The 25,066-nt window shown below is 44.4% G+C and overlaps 1 protein-coding gene across 1 annotated transcript in view; it reads left to right on the top strand.

Annotated features, from left to right (window-relative positions):
* Positions 1-1,659: 1,659 nt before the first annotated feature.
* Positions 1,660-25,066, top strand: part of adamts18 (ADAM metallopeptidase with thrombospondin type 1 motif, 18) — a 44,034-nt gene continuing 20,627 nt past the window's right edge. The window contains exons 1-12 of the mRNA XM_058089516.2: positions 1,660-2,014; positions 2,166-2,226; positions 2,776-3,089; positions 10,219-10,447; positions 10,640-10,854; positions 12,082-12,165; positions 12,262-12,421; positions 13,683-13,788; positions 16,229-16,366; positions 16,450-16,603; positions 20,040-20,135; positions 20,274-20,422. Of these exons, the coding sequence (XP_057945499.2) occupies positions 1,922-2,014; positions 2,166-2,226; positions 2,776-3,089; positions 10,219-10,447; positions 10,640-10,854; positions 12,082-12,165; positions 12,262-12,421; positions 13,683-13,788; positions 16,229-16,366; positions 16,450-16,603; positions 20,040-20,135; positions 20,274-20,422 (1,799 nt within the window). The 5' untranslated portion in view covers positions 1,660-1,921. The remainder of the gene's footprint in view (positions 2,015-2,165; positions 2,227-2,775; positions 3,090-10,218; positions 10,448-10,639; positions 10,855-12,081; positions 12,166-12,261; positions 12,422-13,682; positions 13,789-16,228; positions 16,367-16,449; positions 16,604-20,039; positions 20,136-20,273; positions 20,423-25,066) is intronic.

The raw sequence follows: 25,066 nt of genomic DNA, 5'->3' as shown, positions 1-25,066 counted from the left end.
CGGCTGCCAGATCGGGTGAATTTTGATACAGTACAAGGGGGGGGGGGGCAGGGAAAGATGAGTGGCGGGCAAACAGATGTCTTCCGGTGCAGGAAATAGACCCACAGAGCGGCTCATCTTCTCGTGTTATATACCAATGCACTATTTTGGAAGTATTTTATTTTATCATTGGATTAACCTCATATTGGATATAATGGAATATATTTGGAGTTAGAGCAGAGAAAAGCTGTTTATGACTTATTAAAGCCCCGTAGACATGAAATAACACCCCTATAGTGACCTTTATTTATTATTTACATCGCATTGTCCAACCGTTATGCTGCAGAAGCTAACCAGTTAGCCTTGAATTTACTTGTAACCTTAACAAGTCAAAAACCTACCACTTCCGCACAATGGGAGGTTAAGGTTTTTTCACTCTATCATGTTGGACATGCCATGGCTGACTTAATTACTCAATCAGTGTTAAGGTAATGTCATGTAAGGTAATGTATCAATGTTTTGTGTCATTACTGCTGCTGTACCACTTCATGTGGTACTCCCACATCTTCGCTTCAAATTTTGCCACTTCAATCACGGTTTTTACTAAATGAATTGGAATTAAAAATATATCAATAAATCATGTTGTTTTGTGGTTAAATTTGGCCTATAATTTTTTTTTTAAGTTTGCACAATTAAGCAAATGTCATCTATTTTTGTAGTTACATATGTACTTTATTCAGCTACAAGAAAACCGCGGTATTCTACACTGATCACTCGGTGTCAGCAATGTTACTGTAATGCTGGCTGAGACACACAAGCACCAGAATTGATTCCCGCAAACATCAGGCTTTTGTTGCAGGTTTGAAGCAACAGTAATCCCCAACTCGGGCTACTGTTGCGGCTGTAACCCACGTCAAGCTAAAACCCAAATCTGAACCCTTGACGGCACTTCCTGTCCGCCCCCTCCACTCATTTCCCCGAGCGCCGGAACACATTTCCAGCAACATAGTCTTATGTTTTGCGTGTTTTGTTTTCTCTTATGGTTACTATAGTGGATAATACACGTGTGATGGTGAACATAGGGGTGTTATTATATGTCTGGAGGGCTCTAACAATGTGAAATCTTATATTTCGAATGTGGTTAGCAGTTTGGGTTGATTTATAGAAATTCACTATGGATGAATGTAGTAGACATTAAAAAAAATCCAAAAATTCAAAAAAACAAATAGAACCGGGATATAAATAATTATATTTCGGATTATTACAGTAGTAGTAGGCTATTATTAGCCTGCTTATTGACTTATTAACCTGCTTTTGCCCTATTATATTAAATTTGTCAGAGATTTTTTTTTGTAAAAAAATCAATAAAAATATAAAATTATTTAAGGGGGCTTAAGAACATTTTAGGTTTTTTTTATCCCGCTAAAATAGGCCTAATGTCGCCATTGTTTGCAGGATTTGTATTTTGTGTGTATTTATTTTCTTTTCATAACTTTCATGGTTGTCGGCGCTGATTGCGCGTGCGTCGGTACGCTTGACGCGCAGACGCTCCATTAGCACCCTATTGCGCTCCATCACACGTGTACGCGCACAGTGCCTTGCATGCGCGTGTCCACGCGTGGTCCCGTGATGCCGCACGCTGATTGGCTGCCGGCACATGACTCGCGCTCCCGGATCCAGCGCCAACGCTCAGGCAGCGAGTCAGTCGGCTTCGGCGGACTACACCTTCAACTCATGACTGGGCCCTGGGCCACCACCTGCGGACCTCACCTGAGCACGCGAGGAGCCGCGTGGGGAGGGGGTCCACGAGGATGATGATGATGATAAAGGGAAGTGGCGCTCTTTTAGGGCTTGTGCGCACTTTTCGAAGCCACAGGGAGGTGTGAGCTCGCCTGCGCCCACCACCACCACCACCACCACCACCACGACCACCACCGCCACCATGGACTGCTTGCTGCTCCTCATTTGGGCTCTACTCACCCCGCCGGTGGGCTGTGCTCCGGCCAGGCTGCTGCTCACCTGGAGCTTCATCAGGGTAGGCTGCACTTCAACATTGCGGATTGTGATTGACACTTCCGGTTATTTACTGTGTATGTTAAACATCAATATACATACACGGTGTGTACTACTGTGTTGGCAACCTGCTGCTACCTGCTTATTTCCTCTTTCTTCTTCATTCCTGGCAGACTCTGCACATTTGCTCCGCCCACTCAGTGTCAGCCAGCTCCAGCCAGGGTTTAAATCATGGTGAGTGCTCCTTTGTGTTCTTGTTGTTGTTGTTGTTGTTGTTGTGCGGCAGAGGTACTTCATGTTGAGTGGAAATGATGGAAATAGAGCGGTACCATTCAGAACCAGTCAACATTTCCTCATTAAATACTCTCAAAGTCATGTGCGGCTTTGCTTTTTCTTTGGCTTTTTGACAGCACCCTGCCAATCGGCATAGAAAACGGGTGGGCTAGCCTGAGGCTCATCCTCCAGGATGGAGTCCTCCAGGAGCAAATTAGCAGTGTGACAATGTCGGGGTCGAGCGGGTCCGGGTCCAGAATGTGCTCCACACTCTGGGATTCCCTCTTGGCCGAGTTGCCGTGCGCTGTGATGGCTTTGACGCTTTGAGGTTGGGGGGGGGGGGTACCACCTGGTTCTGGGACTGGACGTCTACAGGTGTGGAACCATCAACCTGTGTATTTTTGTTACCAGACTCAGGAAGATATCTGCTGTTACCTTGGAGTCCAAAGTCTAGTCTTCCAGTGGGTCTTTGTATGCTAGTGATTCCCTCCAACTTCCTGTCCTCCCCAGACTACGCCTTCGCCACCCCGGTGGAGGTGGACGCCCAGGGACGCGACCTGAGCCACGACTTGAGCTGGCGAGGATCCCGCCGAAAGCGGTCCGCCTCGTCGTCCCTGCACTATCGCCTCTCAGTCTTCGGCCAGGACGTGCACCTGGACCTGGAGCCGTCCCCGGTGGTCGGGCCGGGCTTCACCGTGCAGACGCTGGGCTCGGACGGCATCACCACGCTAACGGGAGGCCAAGAGGTTCAGGGCTGCCTCTATCAGGGATTGATCCGGAACCTGTCGTCGTCCTCGGCGGCCATATCCACGTGCTCGGGACTGGTAAGTCATCTTTGTTATTCTCAGCCATAACCTACACTCACTGCCACCTAGTGGCCTGGTATGGGCACTGCAGTATTATTGGAAATGTTCTCCAATGGTTGGCCATCATTTTTTGGCTCCTGTGACATTGAGGACCCGTCTTAACCTCCGCCGTGCTAACTTGTAAACAAACACTTGCCTTTCTGAGGAGGACATTTGGCATGCTAGTTGTACCAAATGCTCAACAGCGAGGAAGAAGAAAAAACATTGAACCTTAGCAACCACCTGGAACTCCGGTGCTCGGGGTGTGTGCCCAAATACAGTGCACCTTGCTGGGCCACAGCAGCTGGCTGCCTCCCCTCTCTGCTCTGGTTCTCCTGGTGGTAGGAATGTCATGATATTCAATTCGAAGAAATCAGTTGGTCGAATGCTAGTTTGATTATTAGCATCACTTTGGTCTTCAGAAGCCAGAAGTTGGTACGACATCCCACTCTCTCTATTTACCCGACTACTGCGGTGTTGTGAGTTGTGGAATAAAAGACGAGCCCTGCTTGGGTTTGTGGATGAAGTGGAATAAAGAGAGGAGTCCATTCAGGGCCGCTGGAGGAGATTAAGGTGGGATTACAAACAATGGCGGGCAGGAAGAAAGGAGGGTGACATCATGAATGGCAAGTGAGTGCCGGGCCGGAGAGAGAAAGTGTTGTGTGAGGATAAAGTGGGGGGGCTATTGTCCCGCTCGGAATCTCCCAGGGAGGCCGGCTCGTCTCTTCACAGAGACGGACCGTTCGTGTCAAAGGGAACAAAATGGAGCGAGAGCAAGTGAAGAGGAGCCTCTTCGAAGGAGACGCCGCCAAGGAGGGGGGGAGTCAACCGGGCTTCTGGACTCGGAGGCCTCCAACAGATGGAAGTGTTGCTATTCCCATGGAATTAAGAGCAGCACCGATCAGGGATTTGCTCCGGCAAAGCCTTGTTAATTGTACACACGTTTTAATTACTTTCCCCGCGTCCTTAATGGCTCGGTGCTCCAGTCAAGAGTCCCTCTCAAAGAATGAAGATGTTTCATCAACAGTGCCTCAGAAGAGGTTGTCTCCTTTGAACCGCTTGACCCCAAGCTAGACCGCATCAGATCCTTTTGGTCTGGCTTCTGTTCAATTGCAACCACAATTGTGTACTTTTATAAACGACTCTTTAAATGTGATTTAGAGGTGATCTGCGGAAGGTTGGTGCGGTGTTTGCACGGGGATGGGGGCGGGGGCGGGCATGGGTGACACTCCAGTGACTGATCTGCAGCCAGTCCTCGGTACATTTGTACCTGTCTACTTTGTGTACGGGTTCAACAAATTGGGCCGAGCCGCTCCCTGGTGGTCTGCAGGGTGACAGTGATGTAGTGCCCACTGTTAGATGCCAACTTGAGAGGAGGGGGTGGCCGTGGGATGCCGTGTGTGTGTGTGTGTGTGTGTGTCCTTTGTTTTTGATGCGAGGTCTTTCTCACACAAGACTAATGGGCTTTGTGGAGGACCTGAAGTGGACACTGAAAGTGTGCAAAGTGAGCCCATACATCAAATATGACCTAGTAGTGTCGCCTCTCTGCAGCCTGTTGGCCACAGCACAAGTTAGCCGCCATCTTGTTCAACTGCTAGTACTTCTTTCCTCTCTTCTGATGTGTTTTAGCAACTCAATCCTTGATTTTTGTATCCTCCAGTTTTTGTATGTTTTAGGTAATGGTAATGATTTAATTTCATTTGAACATGCATCAGATTACAATTGAATGCATCACATAATCAGTTCACAGTTCCGCATGTCCAAAAGGAGTAGGAATTAAATCCTTCCCCTTAAATTTTTATTTTTATTTTTATTTTTATTTTTATTTTTATTTTTATTTTTATTTTTATTTTTATTTTTATTTTTATTTTTATTTTTATTTTTATTTTTATATTATTATTATTATTATACTATATTCCTATATTACTATATCACTATATTCATATATTCATTACTATATTCATTTTTTTGTTTCAAATGTAGTTCTTCCCTGTGATCATATTTCTTCTCTCTTGTAGAGAAGTATTGGATGACATTTTTAGCTAATTAGTTTAATTAAGGGTTATAAGGGTTTTTACGTCATTTCTTTTTTTGTATGGGTCCTCGTACATCGTCTTTGTTTTCTGACAATATTGCGTGTAACTAATTTCGGTCAAACATCAGTTTTCATACGCTCCACCATTTTGGTACACTGAGAGTATTGCGCTCGACAAGATATAGTTAAAATATTTGCCCACATTTTTGGACGTCATACACTGTCTTGTTTTTCCTGCAATTCTACACTGGATGACCTCGCTTTAGCAACTCCGCTCGTTAAGAAGCTAAACGCCATTAGCATCACACTCTGCCGTCATTAGCATCACAGCTGAAGCCTTGTTTCCAGACTGATGGAGCACGGTCACGCGTCACGCTCGTATTTCCATTTGTATGGGCTGCTGAGGGAGTGGTCCACGCGTCCCCTGCTGGGTCCGCACGGGATAACAAGGGAGGGGGACGTAGGGGGGGGACTCGTGTCCAGAGACAAAGACACTTTGACGTCGCTTGTCAGCATGTGTGCTAACATCAACCTGCTCGCCTCCTTCAAAGACAGGGGGCCGGCACCCCCATCGATAGGTCGCAGTGGCGATGATTTACTGTACTAAAATAAGCCACCTCCCCCTTGTGGGCTCCGCCCAAAGGATCACATGACTGTGCTGCTGGCGTACAGATGTGTAGCCGCAGTAATCACCACTTTGGGGCGCTGGCCTTTAAGTGCATGTAAGCGCTTCGTCATGGGCGTCCTGTTATGGGATGGTAGAAACTTTGGAACTATGCTAGGACTAAAAATAAAAATAAAAATAAAAATAAAAATAAAAATAAAAATAAAAATAAAAATAAAAATAAAAATAAAAATAAAAATAAAAATAAAAATAAAAATAAAAATAAAAATAAAAATAAAAATAAAAATAAAAACCATGGTTACCATGGTAGCCATTATGGCATTGTATGGTCATATCACCTCGTACTTCAGTACGTGTTTAAAAAATAAATAAATAAATACAAAAAAAATATTAAACTATATTTGGAAAGCAGGAAGTGAACAAATGTAACAGTTACTGATTGTAAACGTACCAGATGGAGGGGTACGATTTAATAAGCTTTGCTTCTTCCTACTCCTTTTAGACATGTTGAACTGGGAACTGATTATGGGATGCACTCAATTGTAATCTGATGCATGTTCAAATGAAATGAAACCATTACCATTACCAAAGACATACAAAAACTGAAGGATACCAAAAATCAAGGTTTGAGTGCATAAAGTAGAGAATATAGTGAGTTCCTAAAAAGCATCAGAAGAGAGGAAAAAAGTACTAGCAGTTGAACAAGATGGCGGCTAACTTGTGCTGTGGCCAACAGGCTGCAGAGAGGCGACACTACTAGGTCATATTTTTACGTGTCAGATCATTAACAAGACGTTTTAAACATTCAGTAGTGCAGCTAATCATCCGCTTAGCACATCGTTATGTACATAATGCTTGGCAAATGATGCGGGCAGCAACATACCCAAAGGATTTTTGGATAAAGATCAGCTGTCAATCAAATGAGCATTGTTTATATATTTATTTTGCAGGCTCGGAAAGAGCGGAAGGTTTAATTCTATTGAATTTGTAGCCATCATGGGGACGTCAAAACACACTTCTGGCAAAACCGTGGGCTATTGTGGCGAACACTCGTCATTATGGAGCTTAAGTACTTCAGTCTAGACTCACTTAAGACGCTTTCATGTGTCAAAGACGGAGTTAAAAGGCGAAACTTGAGTCTTTTGACATTTTATCTGGCGCTTTTACAGTTGAAAAGTGACTAATTGTACCTTCAGCAGCTCAATGAGATGAAACGGGAAGGACGACTGATACAAGGTGATGTCCTTCACAACCTTCTTGACTTCTAAAGTTCTACGGTTCCTGCTCCAGGGGAGGAAAAGTTCCCAAGGAATGACGCTGGGTTCGGTTTCATCTTTTAGCCGAGGAATATGCAATAAGTGGATGTTGTAAAACTACAGACGCGGAGGAAAAGATGAAAAGATAAGCAAAGGAAGCCACTGTTTTTATGACTGTTGTCTTGTCAAGGGGCGACAATGTAGTAGTAGTGTAGTAGTAGTAGTCAGTGTACAACTTACATAGCAGTTCTTTACTATACATACTATACTACTATACTATATTTACTATACTTACTATACATGAACACGAGTCAATACACAGCCGTTATTGTCGAAACAGTCGTTGACACAAATTAGTGCCATGATTGTGTCTCGCTTACCGTCAAATGTGGTGTTATTGTGCATGAGTGCTGCTGGAACGGCGGGGGGGCTGCTGGTCATTGAGATGAAAGATGAATTCCAACACGAGCTGTGACACTGCTAAGCAGAGCATGTTCCCCTTCCCTTTTCTTTTCTAACGAGGCAACAGCACATGCAGCATATCATGCATTGTCTTCATGATTGGGACATCAAAGTAGCCGCAAAGTATTTTTGGGCGACGTAAATTGTCATTAGCAACATAACTTTTGTCGTGATAAAGCTGTCTTGGCCACAGTCAAATATGGTAGTGGAAATGTGCATGAGTGCTATCAGTGCACAAGTGGTACGGACACCGGTGAGCTGTGGTTCCTTTTGGGCAAAGACAAATTCCAACCTGTACTGTGACACTGTCAAGCAGAGTATGTTCCCCTTCCCTTTTCTTTTTGAGTGTAATCAGGCAAAAGCACATGCAGCATATCATGCATTGTCTTACTGATTGGGACATCAAAGTAGCTGCACATGCAAAACTATTTTTTGGCAACGTAAATTGTCATTAGCAACAAAATTAGCCACTTTTTATGTGATAATGCTGTCTTGCCTGCAGTCAAACATGGCAGTGGAAGTGTGCATGAGTGCTATCAGTGCAATGGGCACTCTGGAGCTGTGGTTCCTTTGGGCAAAAACGAATTCCAACATGTACTGTGACACCCCTTCCCTTTTCTTTTTGTGTGTAATCAGGCAAAAGCACACGCAGCATATCATGCATCATCGTGTCTTTTTGATCGGGACACCAAAAACCCCGTACATCAAAAACAATTGTTGGTGTGGTGGTTTTATGGTGTTTTGGTAGGATAGTTGGATCTTGCCTCCAGTCAAACTTAATGCTGATAGTGCACGAGTGCTACCAGCGCACTCGTGCCAATCGAGGGAGCTGTAGCGACAAAAGTGTCAACTTTGAAAATGATAATAGTGCCTTGCCTACAGTCAAACGTGGTGGTGGATGAGTGCACGAGTGCTACATGCACTGAGGAACTACGGTTCATTGAGGTGAAAGATGAATTCCTACATGCCCCGGGACTTTGTGAAGCACAGCATGACCCACTCTCTTTCACTTTTTAAGTGAGATGAGGCAAAACCACATGCAGCATATCATGCATTGTCTTCACAATCGGGACATCAACCTATCTGAATATGGGAAACTATTTTTGGGTGACGTAAGTTGCAACAATGGTCTCTTGCCAACAGTCAAACATGGTGGTGATTGTGCTACCGATGCATGAATGCTACCGCCACTGGTGAGCTGCGGTTCATTTAGGGGAAAAATGAATTCCAGTTCAGCCTTTTGCTTTGCATGTTCTTGTTTTTCCATGTGAAATGTAGGCTACAGGAAGTTTACGTTCCAGGAATTAGAAACACTCAACTCAAACTGTCTGATGACGGCGGCCTGCAGTGTTTTGACAACACGGCGGCTTCTCTTTTGTCCGTCCTGTGTTTATTTTGCCACCTGCTAGTCTGGATGGGAGAAGATGGGGGTGTCAGTTCAATGGCGCACACACACACACACATGCTGACACCCAAACACGCATGCACACTCAGGTCAAGGGTCAGTGGGTCAGTGGGTTGATTTGTGTGTTTATTATTGTTTCGTCTTCCAGTGGGCTGGTTAAGAATTTGATGCGAATTAGCGGCGATGGAAGATGATGGTACTAGCATCTAAATTTAACTTGTTAGCAAGACCGTTCTCCATACTTGGATTACATTTTATGGTGCAAATCTGGATACTATGAAAATAGACTAATTGATTTGACATTTTTGCTGTTCATCCGGCTCCAGGTCGTAAATCAGGGTGTCACACTAAAAAAATGAAAGGATCCAAGATGATATTTTGGAATACAGTACTGCATTTCAGCTTTGTCGTATTGGTGAAATGCTACAAAAATATTACATTTATTTTAAAAAAATGTTTTCTTTTAATGTTTTTTTTTTAACAATTTTACTTTATTCTTGTAAAATTTCAGCCTTTTGTTCCATTCATGTAATTATGGCTTCATTTGCAGAATATTTTTAATTTATTACTTTAATATTATAACTTTCCCCAACCTCCACCACCATTTAAAAAATTACAAAACTTTATATATATAACTCATATTAATAATATGTTTTTTTATTTTTTAATATTCCAACTATACTATTTGTCCTCAAAATATTAGGATTGTATTCTCAGCAAATTCGAGTTTTTTTATTAATATTTTGACTTTATGCTCATAGAATTATACAGTTTTTTCCATTTCTGCTATTGTTTTTAAAAATAATTTTCCAAATATTTCAGCCTTCTTCTTTAAATTTTCTTTCTGCAATATTATGACTTTATTCACATAATATTTTGACTTTATTCCCAAGCCAATTTTCCAAATTTTTTCTCATCATAAAGTTAAAAAAAGTTTTTTCTTTAAAAGTCCACCTTTATGCTACAAATATGACCATATTTAAAAAAAAAAAAAATTGTAAGATTGCTATGCATTTTTTCCACTTTTGCTGTTTTTTTTTTTAGTTTTCTTGTTAAATTATAAACAGCGGCAGGCTGCAAATGCCCCCCCCCCCCCCAGCTGCTCTTTTTGTAATGAACCACCCCCATCCGATCTAAAATGGTGTGACCCTCCCTCTCATCCAAGGAAGCGACCCGCTAGCATACTGATGAACATAGAAACCTAAATATACCCTACGAGATGTTTTCACTTTTGTTAACCCCCAACCTTGATGGAGGTCTGTGCTATGCTAACGTTGCCAGTTGTGACACAAAATGATGGCGTGTTATTTGTGTGTGTCCCCCAGTCAGGTCTGATCCGCGTGTCCGAGCACGAGTACCTGATCTCGCCTCTGCCTCAGCATCTGGCCCAACGTCACAACTACACCGCTCCCGACGGTCACCGACCGCACGTTGTCTACAAACGCTCCGCCGAACACGTCGTCCACAACCCGGCGGACGGCTCGTCCGGCCGGCACCGCGACGACCCACAGGAAGACCCACACAGGCAACACTTCTGCGGGCGCCGCAAGCAATGTATGTAAGGGAACTTCCTTTTCCTCATACTGCTTAGACGTGCTAATGGACCACCATGTTGTTTTGACTAGCTAACCTAGCCATCCGTCCGTCCGTTCGTCCGTCCGTCCATTCGTCCGTCCATCGCCAGTTGAAATGATCTTATGTTTGAAAGACATTTCACCTTTGTGGTGACGCTTTGGGCCCCCACAGACGCCCCAAAGCCTCCTGCCGTCGACCGTTTCCTGATGCCGGATGAGTTCGCCGAACCGGACGCCGAGGGTCCCGGCAGGCCGAGGAGGTCGCCCATCGACTCCAACAGGGTCGGGGGCCTCAACGTGGAGACCCTGGTGGTGGCGGACAAGAAGATGCTGGAGAAACACGGCCGAGAAAACGTCACCACCTACGTCCTCACTGTCATGAACATGGTGAGTGTCCGCACCGGAAGACGAGACGGCGGTCGTGTTTCCATCCGGTGTGTCCGTTGCGTTCAGTGACAGGCTAGCTGTGAAAAGTACGCAAAGTAAACAAAGTACCGTGGGTTTTTTTGTTCATTCACTTTGAAAGTTAGACAAAATCCAAAATTTTTCCCATCACAAAATATTGAAATCCAATTCCGCTCACCAAAAATATGAACAAAAATAAATTTTTTATCGAGAATAATGATGGTTTTACATTAAGAATAAAAAAAACAAATCATTTCAAAAATCATCCATTAGCAACATAACTAGCCACTTTGTACAGTGTTTTGACGCGATAAGGCTGTTTTGCCTACAGTCAAACATGGTAGTGGACGTCGTGTGCATGAGTGCTATCAGTGCTACAGGCACTGGGGAGCTGTGGTTCCAGAGTACGTTCCCCTTCCTTTGTCCGACACGTTCAGTGACAGGCTAGCTGTGAAAAGTACGCAAAAATAAGCAAAGTACTGTTTTTTTTTGGGTTTATTCACTCCGACATGTTACACAAAAACCAAAATGTACGACAACCGTGGACATTTTTCCCCATCAAAAAATATTTAAATCCAATTCATATTTTCCACTCACCAAAAATATGAACAAAATTTAGATTTTTATCGAGAATAATGATGGTTTTACATGCAGAAAAAAATAAAAAATATATTTTTAAATGAGGAATGGAACTTGATGCACACTTCCCGTACATCCTTAGCCAGATTTGTTTGGGCCCTCCATTTTCCAGAATACGATAAAGTTTTATTATTTATTTATTTATTACAGTTCTATTTTGATATGCGTAATATTGTACAAAAACCAAGGCAACATGTTCAATGAAAAAGCTATCATACGGAAACTGGGACGTACGAAAACAGAAGTTTGGCTGTTTAGGTCGTGGAGGTATGCTTGGTTGTATTTCGTCTCTGGTACCAGACCAGTGAAAACCAGTGAAAACCAGTCATTACCTCTTGCGGGTGGGACTACACTAGAGCTGTCTTTAAGGGAAACTGCGGTGGCGTCTTCCCATTCTCCTAAATACGGCACTTGTGTTCACGCCACAAACGTGCATCCAAAAAACAGCCCCTTTCGTCGTCCTGGCGTCCTGGCGATGGTAGGTGCGCGTTTAGCCGTGATGGCACACAAGATGGTGCTAATGGATGTTAGACTTGGCTCCCGTGTTGCATTAAAAGCATTTTCTTGCAGGTTTCCAGTCTTTTCAAAGACGGCACCATCGGTACAGACATCAACATTGTGGTAGTTAGCTTGTTGCTACTGGAACAAGACCCCGTGAGTCCATTCTGGCTAGAACTCCTCAAATATCCTTTTTACAAGGTTCTGGGGGTTTTCACTTCTGCTCAGCAACTCTGTGCCCTCGTCTCGCAGCTGGGCCTGACCATAAATCACCACGCCGACCAGTCGCTCAACAGCTTCTGTCAGTGGCAGTCGGGCTTGGTGGGCAAAAGCGGGAAGCGGCACGACCACGCCGTCCTCCTCACCGGGCTGGACATCTGCTCCTGGAAGAATGAGCCCTGCGACACCTTGGGTAAGGCCGGCCGCCGCCACCGCCGCTTCCCGCGCATTTTGGTTTGGCTTGTTTGGACACCTGAAAGGCTCCACCAAAATGTGTATTTGTGTTGCTGTGTGCACGCAAGGCGGTTGCTTTTAGCGTCCGTGTCCAAGCTGGTCCGTCCGTGACGGGATGGTTCTCATGGGTGCTTCGCATTCTTGGCCGTGTTTGAAGAGGGCTTCAATTGTTGATGAGTGGCTTTAAAGTGGCCCAAAAAGCAAGTAATGCTTAACTTGACTCATTGCTTTGTTCGTTGGAAAAATGGCATGAAAAACTCCTTATTGTAATCTTTTTCACCAATTTCAAGTGCGTCTCAGATGTGCTGACGTTACACCGCCAAAAGTGAATGGATGCACCTTTGCCTGTTCGATATTTAGTAAAGCGACACATGTAGATGTATGCAAAATCCTGGTTTATGCCATGGTTCATGGCAGCCATATTTTTCCAGCAATCTTTGGAAAATCTCAAATTTTACACGCATGCGCATGTTAGTCCCCGAAAGGTGTGGACCAAATTTTGTGCCCAAAAGTTACACTCGGTGTTTTTTAGACCTGTGTGATGAATTTCCATCAGTCATCCAGACATACCTGGTGAGGTTTAAAGTGCCAATAAAATAATAACACAGACAACACAATAGGGGGCTGCACGGTGGTCGAGTGGTTAGCGCGCAGACCTCCTTTAAATCCTTTTAATAACTTTTTAAATCAAGCTTTATTTAACATAACAGAAACATTCTTCATCATTATCATCATTAAGTCTCACAGGTTTTCTATAAGGACAAGTGGTTAGCGCACCGGCCACACTGCTAGGGGACACAAGTTCGATTTCACCATGGGTGACCATTTTGATGAACAAATATTAGGCCAATAAGATACTGAAATGGTTTACTCCTATAATTATGATACATTAATGTTGTGTGGATAAAACAAAACAATAACAATGACAGTAATGGATTGGATTTAGTGGCTCTCAAGATACCGAAACATTTCACAATTAAATTGGCTGGCGACCAGTCCAGGGTGTACCCCGCCTCTCGCCACAAGACAACTGGGATAGGCTCCAGCACCCCCGCTACCCTGGTGAGGATAAGCGGTAGAAAATGAATGAATGAATGAATGAACAACGCAGTAGTGATGCACGTTTTGGCAAATGTTGACCTTCTTGTGTGCAGCGTTTGAGGGCTAGAAGACTTCCTGCTTCTAAAAGTTCACACGTGTACGTTTGTTGTGGTCTGCAGGTTTTGCTCCCATCAGCGGCATGTGCAGCAAATACAGAAGCTGCACCATCAACGAGGACACGGGACTGGGCTTGGCCTTCACCATCGCCCACGAGTCCGGACACAAGTACGTACGTCCGTGTAGTAGACCGCCGCGTTGGGTCAACGCCAATCACACGTCCGGCTGAGAGCAGGTGATCTCAGTTTGCAAGTCACGTTCCGCGGCGTCGGGCCGAGAGGGGGCCTCAAACGTCACGTGCAAAGACACAAACGGGCTTTGACCTGTCAGCGTTTCGTCAACATGGCCCGTGACTGTTCGGGAGGATGGCCCGAGGAGACGAAGCACTCTGTTTGTGTTTGCGTTTCCATTGAGATAGAAGGTTGATTTGTTTGATTGACATTTGTTGGGGGGGTTTTCACGGTTAAACTCTTCCATCTGCCTGGCACGCTCCCAACACAAACCTTGGAGATGTTTTTTTCTTTTTGCCCAGATGCTAATATGTCAAGAAGTTTTGATAGCGGGAGCATGCTGAGTCAAAGTGACAAACGAGGACGGAAACGTGACTTACGTGAGCTCCCACGTTTCAGCAAGTACGTGTTTGTATCTTGTCAAGATAAGATAACACACGTGAGCAGCGAGATCATTGTGTCTTGCCTGTACAGTCAAACGGGAAGTGGTAGTGCGCGCGAGTGCTGCTGGCACTGGGGAGCTGTGGTTCATTGGGGAGAAAGATTGTTCCGACAAAGACGAGCATTACGCCCTGCCTCGTTCTTATGAAGTTTAATTAGGTAAAACAGCATGCAGCATATAATGCCTTATCTTCCTGAAAGGCACATAATGGCATGCAGCATATCATGCATTATTATATGCATTATTATGTGCATTATTATATGCATCATTATATGCATTAGCACATTTTTTTCATGGCTCATTGCAACAAATCTAACGCATTTTTGGTCCTCTGATGGGATAATTGTGTCCTGTCTCGAGCAAACATGATGGTGGTAGTGTCACGGTCTGGGGCTGCACGAGTGCAGCCGGCACGCTGGAAGCTGCGGTTCACTGAGGTGAAAGATGAATTCCAACATGTACTGTGACAATATGAAGCACAGCATGACCCCAACCTTTTTTTTCTTGAGTTTAATGAGGCAAAGCTGCATGCAGCATATCATGCAGCGTAGTGCGGTATGAGTGCACTTGAGGAGCTGCGGTTCACTGAGGTCAAAGATGAATTCCAACATGTACTGTAACATTGGGAAGCACAGCATGACCCCCTCCTTTTTGTTTCTTGAGTTTAATGGGGCAAAGCTGCATGCAGTGTAGTGTGGCATGAGTGCACTCGAGGAGCTGCGGTTCATTGAGGTCCAAGATGAATTCCAACATGTACTGTAACATTAGGAAGCACAGCATGACCCCCTCCCTTTTGTTTCTTGAGTTTAATGGGGCAAAGCTGCATGCAGTGTAGTGTGGCATGAGTGCACTCGAGGAGCTGCGGTTCATTGAGGTCAAAGATGAATTCCAACATGTACTGTAACATTGGGAAGCACAGCATGACCCCCTCCCTTTTGTTTCTTGAGTTTAATGGGGTAAAGCTGCATGCAGTGTAGTGTGGCATGAGTGCACTCGAGGAGCTGCGGTTTATTAAGGTCAAAGATGAATTCCAACATGTACTGTAACATTGGGAAGCACAGCGTGACCCCTTCCCTTTTTTTCTTGAGTTTAATGAGGCAAAGCTGCATGCAGCATATCATGCAGCGTAGTGCGGTATGAGTGCACTTGAGGAGCTGCGGTTCACTGAGGTCAAAGATGAATTCCAACATGTACTGTGACATTGTGAGGCAGAACATGACCCCCTCCCTTTTTTTTCTCGAGTTTAATGAGGCAAAGCTGCTTGCACCATATCATGCAGTGTAGTGCGGTATGAGTGCACTCAAGGAGCTGCGGTTTATTCAGGTCAAAGATGAATTCCAACATGTACTGTAACATTGGGAAGCACAGCATGACCCCCTCCCTTTTGTTTCTTGAGTTTAATGGGGCAAAGCTGCATGCAGTGTAGTGTGGCATGAGTGCACTCGAGGAGCTGCGGTTCCTTGAGGTCAAAGATGAATTCCAACATGCACTGTGACATAGTGAGGCAGAACATGACCCCCTCCCTTTTTTTTCTCGAGTTTAATGAGGCAAAGCTGCTTGCAGCATATCATGCAGTGTAGTGCGGTATGAGTGCACTCAAGGAGCTGCGGTTTATTAAGGTCAAAGATGAATTCCAACATGTACTGTAACATTGGGAAGCACAGCGTGACCCCTTCCCTTTTTTTCTTGAGTTTAATGAGGCAAAGCTGCATGCAGCATATCATGCAGCGTAATGTGGTATGAGTGCACTTGAGGAGCTGCGGTTCACTGAGGTCAAAGATGAATTCCAACATGTACTGTGACATTGTGAGGCAGAACATGACCCCCTCCCTTTTTCAGAAGTTTAATAAGGCATAACCTCACGCAGCATATCATGCAGTGTCTTCCGGCTAGGACCATCAAAGCTGCGGTTATCTTCTTGTATTTCTCGCTCCAGTTTCGGGATGATCCACGACGGCGAGGGGAACCCCTGTCGTAAAACCGAGGGCAACATCATGTCCCCGACTCTTGCGGGAAACAACGGGGTGTTCTCCTGGTCCACCTGCAGCCGGCAGTACCTCAGCCGCTTCCTGGGGTGAGCCTCATCATCCTCCTCATCATCATCATCATCACCCCTGGGTATTCTGTGTGATGTTCACGCCTGGCTGTGTTCACCAGAACCACTCAGGCGTCCTGTCTGGTGGACGAGCCCAAGCAGATCGGCCAGTACAAATATCCCGAGAAGCTTCCCGGGCAGCTCTATGACGCCGACACGCAGTGCAAGTGGCAGTTTGGCGCCAAAGCCAAGTTGTGCAGCCTGGACTTTGTGAAGGTGAGACGTTTGTTTATTTACTTCTTCGTTACTTTACCTCTGTAATAGAATACAATACAGGTCCTCACTTGAACTTCATTGTCATCTTCAACAGTAGGTTCAATCATCTGACCTGGTCCGCCATCTCTACCAACCTCTGTGAACAAGAACCTTTACATTACAGTCCTACTTAATGTTTCTCACCTTCTTCCTATCCTTCACATTCCTTCAGTTTTTCTCTGGAAAACATTTGGACATCCCTGGTCTCGGAAATGCATCTAGGGAACGATCATAAAGCGATGACCTTGATGTTCTCAAAACTTACATTTGTTCACTTCCTGCTTTCCTAATATAGTTTAATAATTTTTTTGCATTTATTTATTTATTTTTTAAACACATACTGAAGTACAAGGTGATATGACCATCCAATGCCATAATGGGTACCATAATAAGTGTCAATATAGTGATATACAGTAAAGTCTCGTTATATTGATATCGGTTATATCGAAGTAGAAGACTTTGAAGGCTTTCCTTAAACCTGTTCTTAAAACCGAGTATTCGCAGACTGATTCTGTCCTCTTCGGAACTCTTATTCAAATTTCAAGTCTTTCCCACACTCGCCTGTATGGAAAACACAATCTACAGAAGAGTCTTCCAGAACAATCCCGCTAAGGAGCTTCCGTCGTAACAAGCGGCTCCATCACGCGAGGATATTCCGTCTTCGCAGCATCAATGATGTCCTGCTAAATAGACATGGCTTTATTAATTGGCATCATCTTTGGCAAACGGCCTCCGTCCCCACCATTTTATTGAATTCCTTCAATAGAAAGATCCCCGTGCCACCCGCCCCCACCCCGGTCAAGCCCTGTGGGCTGGATGAGGTCTTTATGTTAGCTGGTATTCATTGGTGCCAATTCAAATGGAAATAATGTTTGAAAGGCGACAACCTCTCCTTTCGGGAGCTATAGACGCTGGGAAATGCGCTCGGTAAAAACATACGACCTGCGGGTCCGTGTAAGGGGGTGTTCCCGCTCCGTTCTTGCTCCAAAACAAGAACCACTTTTGTTTTGTTTGTGTTTTAACACTCCTCCAGAAACATTCACTCATTCATCTTCTACCGCTTATCCTCACAAGGGGTGCTGGAGCCTATCCCAGCTGTCTTTGGGCGAGAGGCGGGGTACACCCTGGACTGGTGGCCAGCCAATCACAGGGCACATATGTATAGACAAACAACCATTCACACTCACATTCATACCTATGGACAATTTGGAGTGGCCAATTAACCTAGCATGTTTTTGGAATGTGGGAGGAAACCGGAGTACTTGGAGAAAACCCACGCAAACTCCACACAGAGATGGCCGAGGGTGGGATTGAACTCGGGTCTCCTAGCTGTGAGGTCTGCGTGCTAACCACTTGTCCGCCGTGCAGCCCCCCTCCAGAAACATGTACAGTTGTACTTAAGTACTTAACATGGAAAATGTGGCTTTGTCATTTCCAAAAAAACAACATCCTCGGGGGCCTTGAGCCCACTGAAGAATTTTTTGGCAGGTTGTCTTTTAAAGCCTGACAGAGCATATCAAACTCAAATGCAAGCTCTTAAAAACAACATTTTGTTTACTTGTAAAATAGTTGTCGATGAAAAGGTGTCCGAAAGGAGTAGGAAGAAGCAAAGCTTATTAAATCCTACCTCTCCATCTGGTACTTTTACGATCAGTAACTGTTACATTTGTTCACTTCCTGCTTTCCTAATATAGTTTAATAATTTTTTTGTATTTTTTTTTTTTTTTAAACACGTACTGAAGTACGAGGTGATATGAGCATCCAATGCCATAATGGGTACCATAATAAGTGTCAATATAGTGATATACAGTAAAGTCTCGTTATATTGATATCGGTTATATCGAAGTACTGCTTATTACGATACTATACGATACAGATTTCTAGTCTTTTATGATATAATTAGTTCTGTTAGTACGATACCCGGTTATTATGATAATCCGGTTACTACGATGCCCTTTTCATCTCCCGCCAGCCAATTTGGTCTGCTTATATCGATACAAAAGCAGCTTAAATCAATCTTTGCTTAAGGATTTCAATACCAAAAAAGAACACGGCGAACGGCTGCTTCCAGTCAACTTTATTTTTCACACTTCCACCACCAGAGCGCAGCACACATACCGATTCCCGCACTTCCTGGTTCACAGGTCATGCTCAACCCGCCCCACATAGCTGGCCAAACACATGCCTGCAACAGAAGAACCAACTGACATAGCATACACACCTATTCCAACGAAGACACAAGCGTACAAATACATGTATTTAATTGTGTTGTATTCAGATATCTTTTTATCGCTTGCAATAATCACTGTTTTTCATATGTACATGCTGGCGTTCGTGGTTTCTCTCGTGTGTATAGATTCTATACACACGAGAGAAACCACGAACGCAATTGGTTCTTCTGTTCTATACTATAGAACAATGTCGAGTGCATTATTGCCCACTTTTAATGCAGTTCGGCGCAGGATCCTATATATCGACAGTCCGGTTATATCGATATTTTTTCCGACTCCCGACAATATCGATATAACGAGACTTTACTATATATATAGCACATCATGACTGGTTCAAGACTCTTCATCCTTGTATTTAGCAAACATCAACTGCTTGTATTGTTTCTTGAATTGGCTCATCGTTGTGCATTGTTTGAGCGAATTCAAGAAACAATACAAGCAGTTGTAAAAGTACAAACAAAATAACATACAATAGTTGTCTATGAAAAGTACGGCATGCTTATGTTAAGGGTTGTGTTTCTGCAAAAATGTTATTTTCTGCACGACTACTGCATCCGTTTGTATTACTTCCACATGTCAAATCTGACACCCACACATACGCTCATAAATGTTTTCTGTGGTTTATGCAAGTCTGTGTGAGTTGGGCGTGACATTGTTATGGTTTCAAAATTGCAACATTTTTGTGTCAACGTTCCTTAAATCCTCGCCGTGGATCAAACTTCACATGGTCTTGCCTCGTCTGCATCGAATCCTACGCTGCTGCCGAGGCTGTCAAAGGAAACCTGGGGAGGAAAACCCTCAAACATCTCCCCGCTCTTCCCCTTCCGTCCTTGCCCGCTGCAGCCGGGCTGGCTGCCAGCTGCCAGGATCGGCAGCCCGTCTCCCGGTCCGGGCTCTCCCTCTGTGCTCACTCACTCGCTCTGTCTCCGCATTGTTGGGTCAGATGACACACACAATTACGGCCTGTTTCATTAAAGAAGCGCAGTGATTGGATTTGACGGGGAGGCTTTTTTTAGGGGAGCTCGTTGCGGGGCTTATCGTGCGGGGTGGTTCTGGCGCCGGCAGGGAGCAGCTGATGCCCACTCAGGGAAGAAAGCGGCGATCACGGTAGACAATGTCTGTTGGCCGTCCTGTCCTGACCTCCTTTTGTGGTTCTTTTTGGGCAGGACATCTGCAAGTCGCTGTGGTGTCACCACACGGGCCACCGATGTGAGACCAAGTTCATGCCCGCCGCAGAGGGCACAAGCTGCGGGCCAGACATGGTGAGGAGTGTTTGTGGGGATTGGGACACACACGATCCAGTCCAACACCCGCTCGACCTCCATTTGTCGGCTTTTCCTAGAAACTGCCGGCACAAGCTCGTTATTGTTCATCCTATGCTCTTCTCTGTCTTTGCTCAGTGGTGTTGGCGCGGTCAGTGTGTCAAATATGGGGAGCACGGCCCCAAAGCCATCCACGGCCAGTGGTCGGCCTGGTCCCAGTGGTCGGAATGCTCCAGAACCTGCGGAGGCGGGGTCATGTACCGAGAGCGCTCGTGCACAAGTCCCAGGTAAAACATAAACATCCATAAATGGCATTCATCGCCTCAGTAGAGCAAACGTACGGCCGCTTCCACGACATCAAAACATGCAACAGGTTTTTTTATACTACACTCTTGGAGCTCCTGAACGCACCGTTTGCCAGGTAGCTGTCAGCGCGTGCACGCAAAGTCAGCTGACCGTCCAGACTGACAGAAGGCAATCTCTCCCCATGCTCCAGACGGACCGGGGGGGGGGGTTGGGGGGGACCTCCTAATAGCGGCCTCTGTGGGCCCGAAGGCTGCCAAGACGCTCGGCGGAACGTCCCGCATTGCTGCTCGCCCACTCAGACGTAATGCTGCACATCCCACAGTGCAACACGCTGTTTTTTGTACACCGTAAGCGCTATTAATTACTTTCCGTGACATTAGACGTAAGTACGAGTGGACATGTGACCCTTGGAACTCAAAAATGGCATCTTCAACGCGTTCTTCATGCCTCTTCAACAGTGCTCTACTCGTTTTTGCATCATTGTAACACCTGTTATAGGGCAAGACTGGTTAGGAATTTAGGAATGGAACATTTTTCCTCTGCTTTGCTGACATTGGAATGGAAAATATTCTATTCATTACAAAAGGCAAAATAATCAATATAATCAATAATCCAACTTGTTAAGAAACCCCACTAAAACCTCTCCATTGACAAAGAACTGCTTGGGATGGATGTGGATGGAGAAGACCGGTGAAGGAACTTATGGTCCCTGACCCTCCATAAGGAGGATGGGACTAGAAGAGACGAAGTCAAGTAAAGTCCTGTCGCGACTCTAAACTGTCCATAGGTGCAAATATGAGTGCGAATGGTTGTTTATCGACACTTTATGTGCCCTGCGATTGGCTGGCGACCTGTACGAAGTCAGCTGGGATAGGCTCCAGCATAGCTCTACCACCCCAGTCAGGATAAGCGGCATCGAAGTACACGTCTTCAAGTCTTTTCTACAGTTTGTGAATTCATTCAAGACATTCTTTGTTGCCCGTCGTTCAATGTCAAGTACCAACAGACGTCTTTTTCCTGCATTTCTTGCTTGAGTGCGACTACTCTTGAAAGGTTTTCTTCACAAAGTAACACCCGACGTGTAAAAAGTGGAGAAGTTTTATCCTCCTCCAACCCCCTACAAACACACAAAGGGGTCAGTTTAAATATTTGGACTGTTCACTCCACTGGGCTCATTGGCGCTTACTTAACAGCCGGGCAGACATGGACGCGGCCGGCCCGTCTCCTGAATCCCCGCCAGGGATCAAAGATGTTTTCTGCTCATATGATACACATTACGCATACGCCATGACTGGCAGAGCGGCGAAGGCCACGGAGCCCTTTTCAAGCAGGTTAGCTGTCAGCTTCAGTTATCATTCCTGCGGCGCTGTTGCAGCAGCTCCTGCTATTACGCTCCGAGTTAAGGGGTCAGTGGGACACGGAGGGGGGAACGGCAGCCGAGTCTTTGGGTTTGATGTCGGACCCCTGATTTGGGTAAACACTCTTTAGTATTGATAATTGACAATAAATAGATCTTGGGACTTGAACTCCTTCAACTGTGTGTGTGTGTGTGTGTGTGTGTAGGCCGTTGGTAATCTCAGTGATTAATTTGGCAGGGCCCCTCTACTCCTAATCGGACCAGAACCACATGGATTAGCCTGAATCCATCGTCCTGTCGCTAAAGTCATCATCTGGTCAGCAAAAGTATCGACTAATTGGGATGTTTTATTCCATACATCAGTTTCCTGAAAAAAGGTGTGCAGCAAGGATCAATCTTAGGCCCCTTGCTGTTTGTCTTTGTTTGAATGTTACGCACCTATGGGTCACCTGACCCTAATTTTGTTGCTTCCATGACATGCCAAGGTGTCGAACAGCATCCCCTAGAGCTCTGGCAACACTTTATCAGCAAGTTTAGGTCTGGGCGAGTGGATTCCTTGTCTGTATTTAAATAGGCAGATAGAGTTTAACATTTTTCCCTACAATAAATGCAACTGATGTGCTGTACAGAGACTTTATGGTGACTTTTGGGGAAAATTACGGTGGGGACAAGTTACAGTATTTATAATATTTCCAAGAAGAACATTGAAATACAGTAAAGTCTCGTTATATCGATATTGTCGGGAGTCGGAAAAAATATCGATATAACCGGATTGTCGATATATCCGATCCTGCGCCGAACTGCATTAAAAGTGAGCAATAATGCACTCGACATTGTTCTATAGTATAGAACAATGTCAAGCAGCTTAAATCAATCTTTGCTTAAGGATTTCAATACCAAAAAAGAACACGGCGAACGGCTGCTTCCAGTCAACTTTATTTTTCACACTTCCACCACCAGAGCACAGCACACACACCGATTCCCGCACTTCCTGGTTCACAGGTCATGCTCAACCCGCCCCACATAGCTGGCCAAACACATGCCTGCAACAGAAGAACTGCGTTTGTGGTTTCTCTTGTGTGTATAGATTCTATACACATGAGAGAAACCACGAACGCCAGCATGTACATATGAAAAACAGTGATTATTGCAAGCTATCGTAATAAGCAGTAATTCGTTATAACCGATATCGATATAACAAGACTTTACTGTAGTTGCAAAATAAAAGAAATTTTACAAGAATAAAGTCAAAATATTAGGAGACGAAAACTTACAAAGATTTTTGAAGTAAGCTGCATCGGTGTGAATACTGTATCTTCAAAAAGCTGCAGTGATGCATTCATTCCTCAGAAGGGAGACCCCAACGACTCCCAACCTTTCTCAAGTTCATTCATTCCAAAAAACAGACAATTTCGCCCCAAAATCATCAGTGGAATCCGACATGAGCGTCTGCTTCTGTGGAATTGATAGATGAAAGCTTTTCCTCGGAGGCAGACAATGAATCTTCTCGCCCTCGGCACCCCCCATCCACCTGCCTCCTTGCTCCGTGGTTCCCCCCGTAGACCACCTGCCAGATCAAACGGTCTCCCTAATCCTCACCATCAAGCCTGGGAGATTAGGGTCGCGATCTTGACCTGCTTTTGACGGCGCACGTTTTGTCACACACTCAATTTAAGGGCAATGATGGGGCGAGTGGTGCTCGGGTTTGAACCCGGAGATGAGAGTCTTTCACACTTGTCGTAGCGCTGCATGAAACAGGTGCCTTCGACACGCTCACCTTTCACATGCAGAGTCATCTCCTCCCGTTGCTAGAGAAGATTTAACAGCGACTCGGGACATCCCGGCATCCTGACACAAACCAAAGAATCATATCTGGTCATGTTTTGTTTTTGGAAGTTGCTTTATGGTTGGGATGATATCAAATGGTCAACGCTGTAGAAGACAAAAAGTGAAAGAGACGCCTGGGAACTGTGTGGAACTTAGGGATGCAAGCATCCAAAATCCATCAAACGTGCTGAAGAAGACCCAAACGGAGTGCGTGAGCACTTTGCCATATGTCTGCTATGTTGTCTGCTTTCGGCCTAATAGGATCAAAATACATCCCAACGACCTCCCTGTGACCCCTGACCCAAGGCCGATTGACCCAACTTGGAACACCAGGAAGATTTTCCACCAACAAACCCTGTCGACACAAACCAACTTGTCTTTCATCTATTTTATTTTTATTTATTTATTTATTTTAATTTTTTTTATTTTATAAGTTATGAAAAGGACCAATCAAGCAGAGAGGACTTACAAGACAACGTCTACTAAACTAAAAAAGTTGTACATTTATAACCTTATTCTTGTAAATTTTACTTTTACACTTTGTGTACATTTTCTATAACCTTATTTTTGTAAAAAAATTCTCATTAATGTTTATTTTGTAGTTGTAAATTTACGAGAAAAATGTAATTTAATTTAATTTAATTTCGCAAGAAAAAGTCATTCATTTACAAGAATAAAGTCATAAATTAGTGAGAAAAAAATGGAAATAAGGTAAATAGCCAGGAAAAATAAATTAACCAGAAAAACGTAAAATTTACAAGAATAAAGATGTACATTTGCGAGAAAAAGTCGTCAAAGAATCCACATGGAAAGAAAATGTAGTTTTCGAGAATAAAACAAAGTCAATGTACAAGAAAAAAAAGTCCGAATAAAGTTGTACATTCACGAGAATAAAGTAGTCAATTATTGTTGTAGTAAATAAAAAGTAAAAAAAAAAATAACAAAACATAGCTTAAATTTAAAGCTGTAAATTTCCGAGAATAAGATGGTAAAATTACAAAAAAAAGTCATTTAGCAAACAAATGGCATACATTTACGAGAGCAAAAAGTAGTACATTTATTACAATTATGTCGTAAATTTCCCTCCCAGTGCCTTTTTTCTCGTCAACATTTTTTCTCAACTTTTTCTCATAAACTTATCTACTTTTGACCTTTTTTTCCAATGTGTCTGCAATATTCCGCCGTGCTATTGGACTGTTTAAGAGAAAAGATGACTAAAAGATTCTTCACCACCGGGTACCAGTTCCCTCGCCAAGCGTCCTGCAGCATCACCGCCTGTTTTTACGAGACATGTTTGATCAGCATGGTTCTTCCGTCTCTCCCTGTGTCCGTGCTCGGCGTACACTTACTGCGTTAAGAGCTGAAGTCAATTTTCTCTGCTGGTGGTCGGGCTGGAATGCCCGACGATGAGTTTAAAAGCTGTGGGAAATGTGATGCCCGC

Source organism: Doryrhamphus excisus, linkage group LG13 (genome assembly GCF_037039965.1).
Source record: "Doryrhamphus excisus strain RoL-2023G ecotype Guam linkage group LG13, RoL_Dexc_Guam_v1.1, whole genome shotgun sequence".
Taxonomy (NCBI): domain Eukaryota; kingdom Metazoa; phylum Chordata; class Actinopteri; order Syngnathiformes; family Syngnathidae; genus Doryrhamphus; species Doryrhamphus excisus.
Note: the sequence above shows the minus strand (reverse complement) of the source record. Positions and strands in the feature narration are given on the sequence as shown.